The sequence below is a fragment of the Gobius niger genome (assembly GCF_951799975.1).
Source record: "Gobius niger genome assembly, chromosome: 14".
NCBI classification, from domain to species: Eukaryota; Metazoa; Chordata; class Actinopteri; order Gobiiformes; family Gobiidae; genus Gobius; species Gobius niger.
Window position 1 is genome coordinate 4285559 of NC_136865.1, and position 19949 is coordinate 4305507.

Sequence of the window (19949 nt, forward strand, 5' to 3'; positions counted from 1 at the left end):
GTGCCCTGACTGTGCCCTGACTGTGTCCTGACTGTGTCCTGACTGTACCCTGACTGTGTCCTGACTGTACCCTGACTGTGTCCTGACTGTGTCCTGACTGTGCCCTGACTGTGTCCTGACTGTACCCTGACTGTGCCCTGACTGTGTCCCGACTGTGGCCTGACTGTGTCCTGACTGTGCCCTGACTGTGTCCTGACTGTACCCTGACTGTACCCTGACTGTGCCCTGACTGTGTCCTGACTGTGCCCTGACTGTGTCCTGACTGTACCCTGACTGTGCCCTGACTGTGTCCCGACTGTGGCCTGACTGTGTCCTGACTGTACCCTGACTGTGTCCTGACTGTACCCTGACTGTGCCCTGACTGTGTCCTGACTGTACCCTGACTGTGTCCTGACTGTACCCTGACTGTGTCCTGACTGTGTCCTGACTGCACCCTGACTGTGCCCTGACTGTGCCCTGACTGTGTCCTGACTGTGTCCTGACTGTGTCCTGACTGTGCCCTGACTGTGTCCTGACTGTGTCCTGACTGTGTCCTGACTGTGCCCTGACTGTGCCCTGACTGTGTCCCGACTGTGTCCCGACTGTGTCCTGACTGTGCCCTGTCTGTGCCCTGACTGTGCCCTGTCTGTACCCTGACTGTGTCCTGACTGTGCCCTGACTGTGTCCCGACTGTGTCCCGACTGTGCCCTGACTGTGTCCCGACTGTGTCCTGACTGTGCCCTGTCTGTGCCCTGACTGTGCCCTGACTGTGTCCTGACTGTGTCCTGACTGTGTCCTGACTGTGTCCTGACTGTGCCCTGACTGTGTCCCGACTGTGCCCTGACTGTGTCCCGACTATGTCCTGACTGTGCCCTGTCTGTGCCCTGACTGTGCCCTGACTGTGTCCTGACTGTGTCCTGACTGTGTCCTGACTGTGTCCTGACTGTGCCCTGACTGTGCCCTGACTGTGTCCCGACTGTGTCCTGACTGTGCCCTGACTGTGTCCCGACTGTGTCCTGACTGTGCCCTGTCTGTGCCCTGACTGTACCCTGTCTGTGTCCTGACTGTGTCCTGACTGTGCCCTGACTGTACCCTGACTGTGTCCTGACTGTGTCCTGACTGTGTCCTGACTGTGTCCTGACTGTGCCCTGACTGTACCCTGTCTGTGCCCTGACTGTGCCCTGACTGTGCCCTGACTGTACCCTGACTGTGTCCTGACTGTGTCCTGACTGTGCCCTGACTGTGTCCTGACTGTGTCCTGACTGTACCCCGACTGTGTCCTGACTGTGTCCTGACTGTACCCTGACTGTACCCTGACTGTGCCCTGACTGTACCCTGACTGTGCCCTGACTGTACCCTGATTGTACCCTGACTGTGTCCTGACTGTGTCCTGACTGTGTCCTGACTGTGCCCTGACTGTACCCTGACTGTGTCCTGACTGTGTCCTGACTGTGCCCTGACTGTGTCCTGACTGTACCCTGACTGTGGTCTGACTTTGTCCTGACTGTGTCCTGACTGTACCCTGACTGTGTCCTGACTGTGTCCTGACTGTGTCCTGACTGTGCCCTGACTGTGCCCTGACAGGCTCCCAGCTGTTCGCTCTGTACAACCACACCGAAGAGCTGGACTCCTCCGCCAGGTTCTACTCCCTCAGGGTCCCCCTCAGGGTCCACAGGGAGGCGGGACTCGTCACCGAGGTCGACGCCCACTGGCTGGATCACATGACCCAGCACTTCAGCAGCGGCGCGCAGCTGGTGGATGGATACTTCCACATGGGAGAGGAGACGGGTGAGTGACCGGGCTCACGTCACTGTTCACCCCTTAGGGTAGTTCCATATTTCACCTAAAGTCTCAAATCATCTTCAAAACTGATGTCAGATCTTCACTGACTCACTGTGTTTAGTCCTGAGTCTGGGCACCAGCAGGAGTGTAGGAGAGGAACATCTGAAGTCCGTAGGTGCTACTGGTGTGGAGATATTCCCCTGAAGAAAAAGAAACAGTCCTCAGCGTTCTCTTGTGTGTGTGCTCCTCAGACAGTGGCGTGGCGCTTGTGGACGGCGTCTTCATTTTCCAGAGCTCAGCGGAGACGGTGAACGCCTCGTATGACGCCATCGTGGTGGAGCAGTGGACCGTGGTGGACGTGAGTGATGCGCCGGGGTTCACAGTCTAAGCTCCTCTCCCTGATACACAGGAGACGGATTAAAGTGGGTGAGCTCTGCAGCCAGGGCTCAGTGCTGTCTGAGAGGAGTGGGCTGGATCAGCTAATACATGAGCCAAGATTTCTCCTCAGAAAACATGAGAGGGTTTACTACTTAGTTCCACTGGGTAGTGTCTGATGATAGTTTTACAACAGTGAGACGGGGCTGAGCGACATGGACAACATTTCATTTTTTAATTGCATTTTTCAGAAAAATAAAAACATCACAATACAAAAGAGTGCAGTTTTATTGATGAGAATCTATGTTGTTTACATCTTGCTTTTTGGATTTGAATATCTTTTATGCTTTCCTGCTGTTTTGCTGGAGTGGACAAGGCTCCTCCCATGTTCTCTTCCTCAGTTCAGCCAACAGCACCCGCCCTTGCAGAATTAGCTTTTAATGTATCTATTTGAAATACTTTTGTAAGAAACCCCTGGCTTATGTTGTCTGTACTCATTTATTTACACATAAAAAAGAAAGATAAACAGAATAACTCTCTCTAGTTCGGAAATAGGATCTTGTCCTTATGCTTGCACAATATCCTGCATTGTCATTGTTCAAAATAAAGATTAACAAATGTAGAAACTAGCCAGATACAGTGCACAGAAAAACAGTGAACAGCCTCTATGCTCATAGAGCTCCACCGTCCCACACACTCCTGGTACCGTGTCGGGTCCGACACAAAAAATCCCATGTATTTTCAGCGTTGACTTTTCGAAAATGTCAATTATTAAGAGTTTAAAGGCACGACGCCGGCTAATCAGCTATGTGCTAACTACAGACACCTGCACAGGTATTTTACAAGAAAGAAACAAACAATACTTCTAAATACGACAAAATTACTTAATAATTTTGCAGTTTATAATGTTTTAGACAAATCTTCAATTTGACCTTGTATGTTTCATGTGCCATGAGGTTAAACTTTTAATAGTTGATTTTTTCAAAAAGTCAATGCTAATAATACATGGGATTTTTGATGTTGGACCCCGACACGTGACCGGGAGAGGGTGGGACTGTGGAGTGTGGAGGGCGAGTGCTCATGGGCGGGTCAGACCCATGGCCAATGGCTGGCTGCTCTGCTTTATGACCACGACACTGGGGGCCGCCATTGCTCCGCCATTGCTGTAGTACCTCCGTATCGCCGCTAGTGCCCCATTGAAAAGCATTGGAGTTTAGACGCCTTAAAAACAACTTTAACGCCTGGTTTCAATTTTTTCAACACTAGACTAGGCTAGATGTTCCTCCTGAGAAAACGCTGGGTTAGTCACAATTTAAGAAACCAGGCTGGTTTTCATAAGAAGAATTTTAGAAATCTCGTACTTAATGAGGCTCGGACTGTTAGCTTTGGAGCAGCGCGAGCGACACGTCACGCAAGGGCCGAGTCTACGGTGAAGATCCCGCCCTTATGCCCTTTTTAGGAACGTGCTTCGTCAGAGCTGGGGAGGGGGAGTCTGTAAATCCTCCATGAATTCCCCCACGACCGTGGTCATTATGGTAAACGGGGAGGAGTGAGCAGAAGACGTCCATTATTTTTTACAGTCTATGGGTCAGACAGGAAAGCAGTTTCTTAAAGAGACAGAGGCCTCATCGCAGCGTCAGGAACAGTGTGAGGGAAATTTCTTCCAAGTTGTTTTTGATATTTGCCGCATTTTACAAACTATTTTGGGTGGTATAGTTATTTGAGTCTGCCATAGAATGGTTGAGAAGGGAATCTTATTTGTATAGCGCTTTTCAAGTAGAATAAAATGAGTCCTTCAGTGTACTGTAGAAACAGACAGTTGTGATGAAAGACCTCTATCAATGCTGAACTAGTCGACTAGTTGTTATAGGTTATAAGTTATGAAAGTCATCCCCTGTGAAGAATTGGGACTTTTTAGAAATGCATCAGGAAAGTTATGAGTTTTTAAGAATGTATAAACTTCCCCTTTCAACAAAACAAAAACAGAAAGTACTGACCATGTCCTGGTAAAAAGGTCTAACCCACCTTGTACTTAAACCTGTTTGTATGTAGTTTACTATTTACTGTTAGCACATATGCAGACATTTAAAACTATTCCAACATCCCCTATAAAGTCTGCTCTTCATTTTTTATTTTTTTATTTTTTATGGTAACATGCATGGTCTTCTCTAGGCTTTCAAAATTAGTTTTAAAATGTCAGCTTTTTAAAAAAAATGAAATGATGCACCTATTGAACCACCAGTCAGAGGGTGACAGGAAAATTAGGAACAGATAAATTACGCTTTGAATATTTCACATGGGTGGCACTTAGAGAGATTTTAGCTTGGACCTTTCCACCACAGCTTTGATCCTTAATGTTAATTCTGGCACCAAAATGTTGGTTAATGCTTTTAATGACATTCGATGGTGCAATGTGTCATCACTTTCGGACACATTCCTCACCAGTGAATGTTGGGACACCGTACACTTGGCTTTTGTTCTTCCTGATGTTGGATGGCGTCTCTGGGAACGCCAACGAGTGGTCACATTTAAAAATGCCCGAGGGAAAACAACGGGGTGTAAGGATTTTCTCTTTCACCGAATGCTCCACCGTAACGTTAACAATTTAAAGGAATAGGCCACCGTTTTTACATACTGAGATATGTTCTTACCTTAGCTTTGACGAGCTATAGAGGAGAGAAGGAGAGGCTAAATGCTAACGCCGTCTGCGCTGTGTTTACGTGACTGAAGGCACGGGTGAAGATCAGACAGGTCCTAAAGAACTCGTCAAAGCTAAGGTAAGAACATATCTCAGTATGTAAAAACGGTGGCCTATTCCTTTAATAAAGGATGTACCAAATAAAGATACAGTCATGGAGAGGAGCAAAGCAGTTCAACAGCAGAAAAAAAACGGAAAATGCTAATGTTAGCTTCATGGCATATGCTAACCACTAGCCATGAGTTCCGGTTTTTCACCTCTACTGAACAGTCTGCTTAATTTTCAAATGCAAGAATGAGACATAATATTCATAGAGACTTTATTTGTGTGCATGCTAAATATGCTAATAGTCCGCCAGAAAAAGACTGGAAAAAATGTGATTCCCCTCGGCTAGGCCACGCCCCTTAGTACGACCCGTTGCCGTCTGTATCTGTGCATCCTGTTTAAAGCGGCGGTGTCTGTCTTGAATGCAGGGCGTGGTGGTGAAGGCCGACTACATCCCTCTGCTGCAGTCTTTAGCTCCGTTCGGCTGGAGGCTGATGTGTGTGCTGCCCACCCCCATCGTCAAGACCAACAGGTGAACACCACCCCCAACATCATCCTGTGTTTAGGCTTTTCACACAGCTCCAAACCTATTTCTCCCAGCATGAACTAAGAGTAATAATGTTTGTGTCTGTAAAATACCAAAAAGGTTGTTTTGAAATGTAGTCATACAAAACACCAGCAGAGGGTGCTGGACTCTACCTTCAGAAAAGCGACAAAATAAATATTTGCTGAGTTAATATGTCAGGAGTGGACATTAGCAAATCACAGAAATGCCGTTAGCTCTGAGCCTGTGCCTTTAAATTGATGAGAGCAACATCGCAGAACTTTTAATTGGATCAGTGTGTATTTGGAAAAAGTAATATTTCTCGTTCTGGGGATAAAATATTCGAAACCAGTGATCAGAACCTCAGGAAAATGGCCGTTCTTGCACATCAACTCACGGTAAAAAGACAATTGGAAGATATTATTATTTTCTGTGGAAACTTATATGAGAGTTTATTGATTATTAGCATCTGCCATGTCAGAGCTCATTACTGAGGAAACAGCTCCACATTGTGGCCGTGAATTATGCACTTTGTAACTTCTTTAATTTGTAAATAAATATTCAAACTCATCAAACATGTTCAGTGTTAGGCCCAATTAATGATTCTCTGGGTTTTAAAACGCACATTAACGATAGCATTAGCAGCTAGTTAGCTTCTGAATGAACCATGTACCATTTGCTCATAAGCTACAAAACTACATTGGTGGCTGTATGATCTTTATTTAACAACAATATAAAAGGGACCGGCGAAAAGAAAAACACAGGCAAATGTCACAGACAAGTCATGATCACAATGGGTTTAGCAGCTCAGTTTTAAAACGTCAACCGTTTTCTCTGTGATTTATCTGAAGCAACAATGCACTTCCATCCTTTCCACGTTCGATAAATAAACAAAACAAAGAAAACTTTTTTTCATATGTAAATTATAAGTTCTCAGATGATTTTTCCTTATTCATTCCAATGTACGGGAGCTTCTTTTTCCCCCCGAAAACCTTTTGGCCCCGCTGATGTGACGTAGATGTTGCTGCCGTCTATGCTACTTCGGTTAGCAAACGGCTCCCCGGACCTGTTTGAATAACGGTCGTTCTATCCCCAAGGAAATTAATAAAGTATGCCGAGTTATGGCATGTCTGTTTCATGACGTCATATCAATCTGTGGTTTCTCTATAATAACTATATTATAAGATTATGGTTAGTTTACAGAATATGATTTAGCATTTAGCTCAGAGCTAATACTTAACTAAAGTAAAACCTGCACATTGATTAAAGATTTCTTACCAGGTTTTGACCTAAATGTGGTCGATGGTTGACAACAGCTAAAAACATCTGGATTGTTCATAATTTGCTGTTTGATGGCTTAATGCTAACAGATATAGCAAAATACATTGAGAAAGCTAACGTAGCCTGAAAAGACTAGCGAGCTTCTTGCTAACTGTCTGCATACTTTAGGACGGAACGAGCTGCTTCTTCCTTTTTTCTCGTACTTGGAATGGAACGTTTTTGTCACCATGAAAATCCGCCATGTTTTTGGGCGCTAGCAAACATTTTCCATAGGCTAGTATTAGCTAAAAACAGTATTAAAAGTGGAGAAAAGAGTTGCAATAACACATTGTAGTGTTTTACATAAATGATAATTCAACATTTATTTAGATTATTCTACATTAGTTCACTATGGAAAAAGTTAAATGTAAAATACTAGCGCTTTGGTATCTATCAGAGATTAGCTTAAGGGCTAATCCTGTCAGTAAGTTTGACAGGTCTGCAGCTTTCAGGAAAACAACTCCTGTTATTGTTTGTCAAAAGCGTCAGATTCTAAATAATGTGTTAAAGCATTTACAGTGTTGTACATTTAGTTCAGACTCATCACCGTTGACAACAGTAAACAAGCCTCACTGTCGCCGCCGCTGTCACTGCTCACTTTTGAACCGAGCACCGTGGCTCCTCACATCTCCACATGATTCCACATTTAAACCTGTCACATCAGCTCCTTTGGAACGATCACAGAAAACAAAGAGCTTCGGAATTTTGTGTTTTATTCGTTGAAATTATCTGCAGAAAAATAAAGGGTAGTGTTAGTAGAGAGACCTGAGGAGTAAAGTATAATAAATAGTCACTGTCATTAGCATTATTAAAAAGCCACTCAAGTCAATAAAGTGTTTGCTTTGAATCATTCCTTTAGGTTTAAAACGCCTCTCCTAAACCGTGCAGAAAAATACGACTGGATAACGTGCACCTTGTTTAGACAAGTCTCAGAAAGCCTAAAAAAAGCCCATAAAACAAATTTTAAAATAAATACAATTAAATAATACAATTTTAATGAAACAAGCTTTTGTTCTTGATTTGAGAATCTAATTTTAAGAAATCTGTCCATGGGGTGAGATATTAACACTTATTAACACTACAAATTAAGAAAGAAAAAAGAAAAAGACAGAGAAGAAGAAGATGAAAAAACTTAGTTCACTTGAAATAAAACTGTTGTAGTTGTTTTATCTTAATCTAAATGTTACTTTCTGGCCCTTAAAAGGACTTATTTACAGATAATTTAACTTTCACAATTTCAAGATTGCTTTTTGCAGTGTGCAAACTGACACTGTGTCCTTCAGCAAGACACTTCTATGTAATGTTTACGTGAGAGAGAGTAAGTAATTGGAGGTGATCAGGGGCTGAGCCACCGCAGCAATGATTATGCAAGTCTGCCCCAGGGCTGCTGTGGCTACTAAAAGTGACTGAAAACCACAGAGAGTGAATATGTAAAGCAACTTATTGAGTACAGAGAAAAGTCAGTAATCCTTCCTGTGAATAAACGGCTGAAATGTGTAAATGACCAAGTCACTACTCATTTTATGCTCACTACTGCCACCTCAGGTTATACATGTAACTGCACCTTCTATATTAAGCTCGCGCATGACATGGCTGGAACATGTAGGGGGAGGAAAATGCATAAGTTTAACATTTTTAAAGGGATGTTTCAGGATTTTTGACATAGGGCCTCATTTCTTAGTTATCCAGAGTGTTGCTGATTTCTGGAGATATTTTTTCATGCACAAATCACTTATAACGCCAGACTAACCATATAAATGTCTGTGTCCATAGAATCATTTTTCCAATATAACTGACCTTGCATCACATGAATGATCGCATTTTGAGGGACTATTTTCTAGCAGATCACTCCGCCGCTGTGTAGCTTAAACAACCACGAAGCTGATGCTGCTCAAATATAAGTTATTTTAAATGCAAAATGGTTAAAATTAACACACAGACATTTATATGGTTAGTCTGGCGTTATAAGTGATTTGCCTCAGGTGCTCTGTGGAGCGGGTCAGACTGTTTTTAATGCAGGCTAGCTGATACCATAGAAATGCACTAGCCTTGCATTAGCCTAGCTCCACGAAACTCTTCAAATATAAGAACCGCTTGAATTACAAAAAAATATCTCCAGAAATCAACAACACTCTGGATAACTAGGAAATGAGGCCCTATGTCAAAAAGCCTGAAATATCCCTTTAAACTCCGTATAGTCCCTTCAAAGCAAATAATTAAAGTGCCTCTAAAGGCCAAACTCTGCCCCCGTTTGAGGTTTGAAATTTCGGTAAAAAAAAAGATGCTAAAAGATGTGCTCTAGTAAGACTCCTTTTGCCATTTGGATCTGTCACAAATCAGCTCCAACTGTCACAAACACTTTCTCAGTTGGATCTTGATCAGTGACTTCTTGGTGACTTCGGAATCGGAGACATCGGCTCAGTTGGGGAATAAACGAGCGAGGCCAATGTTGAGTTGATGGACAGTTTCAGACAAACATGGTTGAACGGCTGGTAAAATGTGGGAAAAAGGGTCCCACACATCTCGAGCCATTATCGGCCCATCACTCCAGGAGAGAAGTCAGCTTGGGCCAGATGATTTCAGAATAAAACATGCGAGCAAATGTGCAATTCCCTTTCACCTTTAGGGTCAGCGTTCGACACATCATGGTCGACTCATTGTATATTTACAGTGTTGCGCATTTAGTTCAGACTCATCACTATCGACAACGGTAAACAAGCCTCACTGTCGCCGCCGCCGCTGTCACCGCTCACGTTTGAACCGTTTCGCGTCTCCACATGATTCCACATTTAAACCTGTCACATCAGCTGCTTTGGAGGTTCCAGCGAAAGCGAAAGAGCGTTTGATTAAAGCGCGTGTGATCCAATAATAGTGGTGAGCGGCGTGTGAAGTTTCGGCTCTGTTGTTTCCTTTTGTGCAGTGACGGGAGCCTGTCCACCAAGCAGATCCTGTTCCTCCAGCGGCCCGTCCTGCAGAGGAGGAGGAGGGACTTCAAGGTGCGTTTTCATCCGAGCGCCGCGCCCGGGGTCAAGAAACGTGCTGTTGAAAAAAGGGCGCCTTCAGAAAATGTGACGTATTCAGCTTAGAACAAGGCTAATTATAGACAGCGGCGGTGAAGTGTGGGCGCTTCGCTGTGGTCTGGCAGCTGTCTGCAGAGAGAGCGACGGGACAACGCGACCAAAGATATCAGGGACTTTGACTTTGAAGGTCAACATATATTTTTGTACAGATGTGCTCAGATGTTAAGGTGTTCAGACTAAAATGGAATTACAGTTATATTCTGCATGTGGAACACTTTCTTCAACCGCCACCACTTACTCACACCCGACTTTCGCACAGGAAATGATGGTGAAGTGTCTTGCTCACGGGCACAATGACAGGCTGACTAGAGCTGGATTTGTACTTGCCTGGCCTGCCAAACCACATGCCTTTTCATAGATATTTCAAAGACATATAGTCTGGGAGCGAGCATGATCTCAACGATTTCCCGGTGGGCGTGATTGACAGACGGCATCGACCAATCAGAGCAACGCTAGATACGTGGCAGCAATAAGTGTCAGGAAGCCTTTGCAAAAACGTCCTTATTTACGAGGAACGCTTCCAACGCTGTTCCTTGCTGCTTCTGTGCTTGTTTTAGGGATTAGGTTTTTTTCCAAATGATTTAAAGCAGTACTAAGTAACGTGTTTACCTTAATAAATCCGTTTCGTAGTCCCTGTGGGGGTAATACAAGTGTTTATGGGATGATTGTTGGAGGGTCTTTCATCTCCCCCTGGTGTCTCTGACCAGAAAACCATGTTTGCATCTTGACTGCAACCGGTGCGGAGAAAGCAATACACACTAATGGAATCACGAAGAAGAAGCTAACATGCTAACGGGCAAAGCTTGTTTGTTTGAAAAAAAAATATTTCCATAGGATAGGATGCACAGTAACCCTCTCTCCCTTCGCCTTTCCTGTCAGCGTAGTATTTACTCTCCAAGACAATTAATAAGTTAAAAAATTGTAACTTGCTACTTCACCTGCAGTTGCGCTTATGGCCTCTAGAGGTAAGAGTTACTTAGTACTGCTTTAAAACGGACGAAAGAGCAGAAGAAAACATCGTCACTCGCCACACACGCCAGCTCTATTGTTTTGGTAGAGTGTGGTGGCGGCTTCCGTGTCTTGGGGGAATGAAGTCCCGCCTCTCGGTGCGTGATTGGACCGATGTTGGTAAAATGGTGAAATGATTGGCTGCGAGGAGCTGTCCAGACGGTTCTTCTTTTGAACAGAAAGGAGGAGTGTCTGGCAAGCCTGGCAAGATTTGTACAGCCAACCGCTGAGATACAAAATGACCAGTGCCGAGACATTTGCAGTGATGTCAAACTGGGATTGCTCCGGTTTACATTGTTGAAAGAGGGAAAACCTCTGCTGCTGATTGGATAAAGTGCACCTCGTTTAAGCCAATCACAGCCAAGTATCCAAACGCACAAAAAACTACAACGAAAACGATGCACTCATTAAATATTTTGCCTTTCATTCAGTTGTTGCCATGTTGTTAATTAATATTAATAAAACTGCTTGTTGCTAAGGAAAAATGTTTTACCCGCCCACTCAATGGAATACCGCCATGTGATTGGCTAAAACCAAACAAACTAATCAGTGCGAGCAGCATAAAGATAGATTCTGGTGTGTTTGTGAACTGACAAATACCGTGAGAGTTCAGCTTGGAGGAAAGGTTTTGGCGAGTCCTTTGCATCGAGACTTTCTCATTTATCTGTCTCTGTTCTCATGGAATAATGTAAGTCTTCAGTCAGAGAGGCAGTTACAAAAAGCAACTGTAATGTGAAAATCCCAGCTCAGACCCGTGCAAACTGACATCGTGTCCTTGAGCAAGACACGTCACTCTCCTCGTCTGTTACGTTACGTGAGAGAGAGTAAGTAATTGGAGGTGATCAGGGGCTGAGCCACTGCAGCAATGTTTATGTAAGTCTGCCCAGGGCAGCTGTGGCTACAAAAAGTGACTGAACACCACAGAGAGTGAATAGGTAAAGCAACTTACTGAGTACAGAGAAAAGTCAGCAATCCTTCGTGGAAGGGTTGCTGGAACTTGAGCTTTGAAAAGTGACTTCTCCGCAGTAGCTAAGTGCTAATGACCCTTTCTGATGTAATGAAATCCTACACTTCCACTTCCTCCTTCACTGGCCGTGGAATGATCTTGGGGGGAAAAAAATCCTAAATTGTAGATACCATTTAGCCATGACGGGCAGCACAGTTTTGAATTACAAAAGTGCCAAAAAATGAAAAGCCGTTTGCTTCGCACATCTCTCGTTTGGAACAGGTGCGTAAGAGAAGGCAAATATCGGCCAAATGTAGAACAGGAAAAATCTCTGTCTTACTTACACCAGTGTTCCTTTAATCAATGCAACACTTGTGGTTCAGGCAAAAATAAAAAAATATTTGCCTAACTACAAAAGTGCAAAATACCCCAAAAAATATACAACTGGGAACAGGAGACAATACTATAAAAACATTACATATGCAGTTGCTTTGGTGTTTAGTTGCACATGGCCTCCTGTTCCACAGCCGCCTTCATTTGGAAACAGTAGACTATATAGACACATGCGATATGGGAATAATGTTCCTAAACAATTGTGGGAGATGTTACATTATTTGGATGTTTAAAAAGTGAAGTGCATGTGGCGTGTACAGGCCTTTTGAGGAGCAGGTGCGTGGCTTTCACAAACAGGGGTTTCCGGTGCGTGGGGAGTACACAAAAAGTTTAGGAACCACTTTAATCCATAGAGGAATAAAGCGGATTGAACTTTCCCTTTTGTGTTTGAAGCGCAGAAGCTAAAACCTTCCTGTGTTGGGCTTCAGGTGAACCTCAGGAGTCATAAAAACAAGGCCAAGCGGAGCGGCGGGTTTGAAGAGAGCTGCCCCCCGCTGTTGGAGATGGACAGTCTGAGGAGGCACATGAAAGGCCCGGAGGACGCGGAGGTGCAGCACGCGGGCGCCGTCTTCTTCCTGTCGGGGAACGGCGCGGCGGCGGAGGACCGGGACCAGGAGACGGACGTGGACGGGCTTCACGTCCACAAGAGCGTGAGATGGACAGACGTGTGCCAGAAGGGCCCGGCGGAGGAGCCGGTCAAAATCCAGCTCTTCTCCGGCGTCTGCTGACAGCACGCCCGGGTTCGCACTGTGACTGAGAACGCTCGGGTCGTGCGGCGAAGTCAAGGCGAACGGGACGCAACAGACGATCAACAGACTCGCCGCAATGCAATTCCACAGTCCACGGGTTGATTTACGCTGTTTAGAACCATGTGCACTAGTCTGTACAGAGTCAGACGGTCTGGTTCTGCTGAGGATGAGGAACTTCTTCAGTACCCATAAGCACTTAAAGAGGGGGTATTCTGCTTTTTTCAGTCACATAGCACCAGTCTATATCACACTACAATGATGAGCAAACCTTCTGTTGGTCTGTAAATGCAGTAAATTAGAATAACTGCCTTGTATAAAATTGCTCTCTCAAAATGGCTGTAGTGAATGTCTTGAAATAGGCCTCTGTCTCTTTAAGAACCTCTGACCCTTTCAGACAAGCCCCCTCCACACTCTGTCTGTGGCATCAGTGGGGAGGGGGCTCTGCTGAGGAGCAGTGGTTGGTTACTCGGCTGGTGACGAAAGCTCGGAGGCGTCTCCAGGAGGTGGGGGCGTTCCTAGGAGGACTCAGGCAAACCTATCCCTAAAATGGCTGCCATCAGAGTTTTTACAGATTACTCAAAAATACGTGAATGTGCCAAGGCAACACTTCAGGCATGTTTTTAATGAGGGAGTGACATAATAACATGATGTAAAGCTTGAAAAAGTCCATTTTGCATAATACCCCTCCTTTAAGAGTGGATGAAGCACTTCAGTCTAGTTTTAGTTGACGAAAATTTCATGTTCATTTATTAGACTAAATCTAAAATGAACCACCTGACCAAAAAAAAACAAAGTGTCCTTTAGCTGCTACAGTTGGTCAGGTCTAGGCTCTCTAGTTTGTCCTACTTTTACAGTGTACAAATACTGTAAAACAGAAGGACAATTCAATACCAATGCCTGACAAAAATACTATTGAGGACAGACGGCAACAAGAAGAAAATCTTCTTGTTAAGTACATTTAAGAAAATATTTTACTAGTGGTTAATTCGGTTCCTGTAGTGACAACGTGATTCGATTGGATCGATATTTTTGAGATGAGATTGGTACTTAGCAAAGGTCCAGACGGTCCTGCTTTTGAACAGAAACATAAGGAGCAGGAGTACACAGCTGGCCAGGCAAATACTTCAGTTTATACTTTCACGTTGTTTCTGATTCAGACATGGAGATAATGTTTGAAGAAGATTTTACATTTCCAGTCAAAACAAACTCATAAACCCCCAAAAGTGTTGCATGTAATATGTTAACCAGCCCTAAACTAACATTCACCGTGACAAGACTGACAACAAAACTCCACTCATCATCATACTCAGGACAAAGTCACCCAGGTACACAGTTGTACTTTGGTTGGCGTTGCTCCTCCCAGACGGTTTCACTCTGTACAGAATACATACAGTTAGCACAGTATTGTACTCACGCCTGCTCCATATTCTGCTAATTCCACTTTCATCATTTATTAACCACGTATAATGTTCTGGCATCACAAGCAAAGTGTACAACGTGTTTACCACTATGTTGATTAGCTTGTTTTGGACCAAGAGGCCACCATAGTGTCTTTTAGGGACATTTTGTTTACCATTTAAAATGCCTTCCCCATATCAAGCTGTTAACCTTTGGCTGTGTTCGTTATTGGCCAGTTTGCTTTTTAGTGATGACAAACCACTGCTCCCCGCTCTTGCCAGCAGAGGGCACCCATGGTCGCAATATTTGGGGGGTAAATATTGTCTAGCTGCAATTTTTATGTTTATGTTTATTGAAGAATATTCTTTGCCATGCTCATTTTAAAAATAAATGATTGCTGTGTGTATGATTAGCTAATAGGCTCTGTGCACGGAATACTTCTGGCTAATATGATGATGACCTCAGAGCGCTCCAGCTGAAAGAGCTCATATGTAAACAAACAGCTAATGCTACAGCGGTTAGCTAGTATGTCCATAACGTTATACGAACATTTCTTCACACCAGACATAATTCAAAACATGCTAAATAATGTTATATTTGAAGGCTGTGATTCAGTGGTTTTGCTAGTTTTATCACTTCTCCACTGGGAGCCGCCATCGCCTTAATTCGTATTTGAACTCGGACCACTCTGATCACCGCCATGTAAGCTGCTACGGAGATGCAAGTTTACAAGTTGTAATTACCAGTTTCAGGGCATTTTCCCAGTTGGAGGTCTGGAATCTACCAGTTCCCTGGAATGCAGCAAAACATCCAGTTAGAATAATGACCCCTTTCTGTCAACATTTTTAAAACAAAAGGAAAGTAAGTAGATATTAAGTAAGTGTGTAATTCAAGAACATTTTGCTCAGATTGTGGTGCGGTTTTTAACCTTGCAAGTATTTACGTCATGTGTAAAGTTTTTAACATGTTGAAATGATTTTTCGCCATCTGTGTTGAAATATTAATTCCACCGAGCTAATGATGCTGCGTTCAAGGCAACTGGCAAATTTCCAACCTTCAACTAGGTAAAAATGCCGTGTAACGCCACTCAAAGTGGTTATTACAGCGTGTAAACTCTGAGATGATCAGACCTCTCCGAATTCAGATACAAGACGAAGACTGCAATGTCCCCCAATGGAGAAGTGTAGCTAATGATAAAACTGTAACAAAACCACTGGCACAGTGACGCTTCCCCTACCACTAAAAACATGTACAATAGGTTATCCCTCCAGCCAGGTATGTCTTAACTTAACTTAGTGTGGAGAAACATTCGTACAACGTTAGCATCTTTCTAGCTAGCAGTTGTAGCATTAGCCGTTTTGTTTTGCATACAAGCTTATACGTTTGTTAAGTGTGACGTCACGACTTCTGCTTCCGGGTACTAGCAGACCAGCAAATATGCGAGAAAAAAACATTAAATATTTTTTTTATATATATATCAATATTCCTGAAACTCAACGGAGAGCTACTGAACCTACTTATTTCTCAGAATCATTAGCCAAAAATGCCGCGCCCACTGCTTAAAAAGTTATATTCACTAAAGTCACAACTTCCGGGGTTAGCGTAGCCGCTGCACCGTTAGCAATTGTCTCCGCTAACCCAGATGTAGCGATTTTGGTAAATATTACTTTTATAGCAGTAGGTAAAGCACTTTTGGCTAACGGGCCTGATAAATAAATATGTTCAGTAACTCTGTTTAGTTTCAGAAATATTGATTGTGGTATTAAAGAGTTTTTTGTACTACTAAAACAGGAAACAGTCTGTTACCCCAGGAAGTTAGCATCATGCTGCTGTGAAACAGTCCGTGCACTGAGCCTATTGCGACTATCCAAATTGCAATTTCAACTGGAATGCAGGCTCTAGGTCAGACGCAATACTGTTCTGACCAGCACACGCATTGCACACGCTTTTTCGTCATAACTTTGGTCGTCGTCGCGAGTAGCCGACTCATGCTACGGTCCTGAAGATGTCCCGGTGTGAACCCGTAAAGCCTCTACTGCAGCGGAGCTTAGCGAAAGACAGAGTTGCCTTTTAAAACACTTAGCCGAGATATAAAAGTCGCTTTCTTTTTCTTTTCTTTTTTTCTCTCCTACTGCTTTGTTTGGGGTAAGTCTTGGAGTTAGCTTGACGTGCCGTTTCAGATTTGGTCAGTGTTTAGTCCAAGTGTCTCTGTAAAAAAAAAAAAGTCCATGCCTTAAAATGTATTTAAACTGCTTTGTAATAACTGGACTTGAGGACTGCTGCTTCTGTTGTATTTTTGTATGTAAAAAAAAAAAAAAAAATAGCACTGTATAACTTATATAATCATAATTGCATTGTATTTATTGTTCTGCCGATTGATTATTTGTCTCTTAGGTCATGGAAGTTGTGTTAGGACGAGCATTTGTTCTTGACTCTTTGGAACTATGGGCAGCATTAAGAAATACAATGTTTGATCACTTTACTGACGTTGTCTTGTTTATTTTACCCTTCATCTAACCAAGTCTTTAACCTCTTAACCACCACCATAACAGACCACCTTTTCTCCACTCCGAAACCTTCTTGACCTTAGAGCATTTTGGTCATGTTTGACACATTTTTATTGTGTGTCGCGATTTTTTCACGTTTTCCTCACATTGTTGTGGCTTCAAGTTATATTACACTAAAAAAACATACAAAAAGCAACAGAAATGACTAAAACTTGACCACAAAAGCAAGAAAGAAGCTTAGATGAGTTCTGTAGGCCTTAGCTTTCAAATGAGGTGTTACCTGGCCTACAGGCTTTAAAGCAGTACTAAGTAACGTGTTTACCTTAATAAATCCTTTTCGTAGTCCCTGTGGGGGTAATACAAGTGTTTATGGGATGAATGGAGGGACTTTCCTCTCCCCCTGGTGTCTCTGGCCAGAAAACCATGTTTGGAACTTGACTGCCACCGGTCCGGAGAAAGCAATACACACTAATGGAATCACAAAGAAGAAGCTAACATGCTAACGGGCAAAGCTAACTGCGGGCTAACGTCACTTTAAACAGTATTTACAGCCAAGTTTGAGTGAAAAAAAATATTTCCATTGTATAATTGGATGCACAGTAACCCTCTCTGCCTTCGCCTTTCCTGTCAGCGTACTATTGACTCTCCAAGACAATAAGTTAAAAAATCGTAACTTGCTACGACACCTGCAGTTGCGCTTATGGCCTCTAGGGGGAAGAGTTACTTAGTACTGCTTTAAGATTTGGAACAAAAGTTGCTTGGTTAAGGGGTTAAGAACTAAGATGCTTTTGCACACAGATTAAGTTTCTATTATCTTTTATGTAAAGGTTTTTGTGAATTTTAAATGGTTAGTTTTGGTCCAAACTCATTCCTAGCGCGTTTCCAGCATCCAGACTCTTCACATCGAAGGGTTTACTAAAACATTTCAAAACTTCCAGGGAGCAATGTGAACAACTATTCAGCTCTATCTGGTGTCACTAATAAAGGGTTTAGAAGTGCAGTTCATGAAATTTGTGGAAGAATAATTATGTTGCGCTATAGTGGCCATAGCACCTTTGTTCTGTCCGATCCCGTCAGACCTCGGAAGCTTAACAGGAAGGGCCTGGTCAGTGCTTTGATGGAGACCGTTTGGAAACACCAGGAAGCCTGGGTGAATGTAGTATAAAACTATGCGTTATTATTAGTATTATTATAATGTATGTAATAGTCTTATGAAGATATGGTTACATAGTGGAACTGTCACTGTTCTGTAAGAGAGACTGAGATTAAAAGCGAACTCATTGTCAACTCAATATACTGTAAATGTTGCACAAACTCAAAATACCCAAAACAAAATGGCCTATATTTTTCAGGTTAAGTTTATGGTTTTATTTTGTGACATATTATATACACTACTTTGTTAAAGGGGAATTTGCATACGTTTATTTAATAAGCAACTCGAAGAAATGTTCACTTTGCCTTGGTTTTTGGGGTTCAAAACGACATAAAAGGAATTAGATACCAAAAACTCACCCGAATTGTTTATTAGTTTATTTGGTCGGGACAGTGCATGTTAATGAAAAAGCCACACCAGACTGTAGCCTTGGGTTCATTTGCATCCGTCGTCCCCCATGTGCACTTTCAAACACACGCTCATTCATCCATCCCGGAGGAAACCTACGCAGACAATCGAATCGAACCCGGACCTTTCAGCTGTGAAGCACGAGCACAAACTTATGAAGAAAATGTTACGTCGGTAAGAGCCAGTAAAGCGGAGACCCATTTGCAACAATGTTAGAATTTCCAATAAACCTTTGGGGAAGAGTTGAATCACAATGAATCGCCTCATTACAATAATAATTGACGGGAGTGTGTGGAGCTCCAAAAGGCTCATGTTACTACAGAATTCTAATTGGTCGTCCATCTCTGTGACATCATGTGAGCGCAGCCTTCATTACATTCTGTTTAACAGGGTTCATACAGGCAGCAAGTCACATGTAATGCTTTTTAATGTCTATTTTAAATGCCACAAATGCAAGAAATGTCTAAATGAGTGCCTATTGTAGGTGGAAAAAGAGGACGGATGGAGAATGTGGATATTTAGAAGAAAATCAGACAAAAAAATTCATACAAAAGACATTTGAACAAAACTGCAATTTAATGTGTTCTGAATCAGATTTAAAGTATTTTAGATACAATTGTGGTGTAGAAAAGTCAAGTCACTATTTCCAAGGAAATGTAGATTAAATCAAAGTGAATGCATTTTAAAGACATTTAAGGCCTTCATTTTAGCACAATTCATTCAATGACTTTTAATGCCCCACAGACTTACACTCAGCATTAGTTCAAAACACATGTACACTGTGTAGCACATCAGAACGTAAAGTATACACAGAGGCGGGTAGTACTCAGTTACATTTAACTCACTTTTTGAAGAAATTGTATTTCTTAGAATACTTTTATCATATGTCACTACTTCAGTAAAATTATAATGAAGTATCTGTTTCTTACTTGAGTAAAAACAATTGTTACTTTCTCCACTGTGAGTAATTACTCAAGCAACAAATGTTTCATTTTTGATCGTCTGGTGCTCCTTGTTCTTCAGAATTATGTATTTTCTTGGAATTTTCTTTAAATATCCTGACTTCCATAAAATTTTAGGTCTTGTTTTACACAGTTTATGGCGTCCTTGAAAATAAAGTACTTTTTTCCTTTTACTTCAGTACTTATTTTGGTCACTACTTTTTCAAAGTATCATTGCTCTTACTCGAGTATATCCCCTGGCTCCTCTACCCCCCTCTGAGCACACGTGGCTGCAGTCGTCGGCAGCTGTTTCCGTCTGATTCCATCTGACCTCTGCTGTATTCGAGCGCTGCCTCTGAGTAAATAAAGTGTTTAAAAGCAGACGGACTGGCTCGGTGTCATTTCCTGTGTCATCAGTGGAAACGGACATGAGAATGAGTGCGAGGACATGTCCCCACGGCGCCCCCTGTGTCTGCATTACGCCGCGCCGCACGAGGCCGGCACGCAAAAATAATGATAAAAGCAAAAATAAAATCACATCATAAATGGCATAAATAGGTTGTTGGAGATGAGGTATTTTCATCAGAAAATGTGAACTCTTAAAAAAAACGACAGTATTGATT

The 19949-nt window shown here is 42.8% G+C and overlaps 1 protein-coding gene across 1 annotated transcript in view; it reads left to right on the forward strand.

The window, feature by feature from the left end:
- rftn1a (raftlin, lipid raft linker 1a) overlaps positions 1-13113 on the forward strand; it is a 163669-nt gene extending 150556 nt beyond the window's left edge. The window contains exons 8-12 of the mRNA XM_079571254.1: positions 1564-1767; positions 2013-2119; positions 5308-5411; positions 9664-9739; positions 12599-13113. Of these exons, the coding sequence (XP_079427380.1) occupies positions 1564-1767; positions 2013-2119; positions 5308-5411; positions 9664-9739; positions 12599-12898 (791 nt within the window). The 3' untranslated portion in view covers positions 12899-13113. The remainder of the gene's footprint in view (positions 1-1563; positions 1768-2012; positions 2120-5307; positions 5412-9663; positions 9740-12598) is intronic.
- Positions 13114-19949: the final 6836 nt, after the last annotated feature.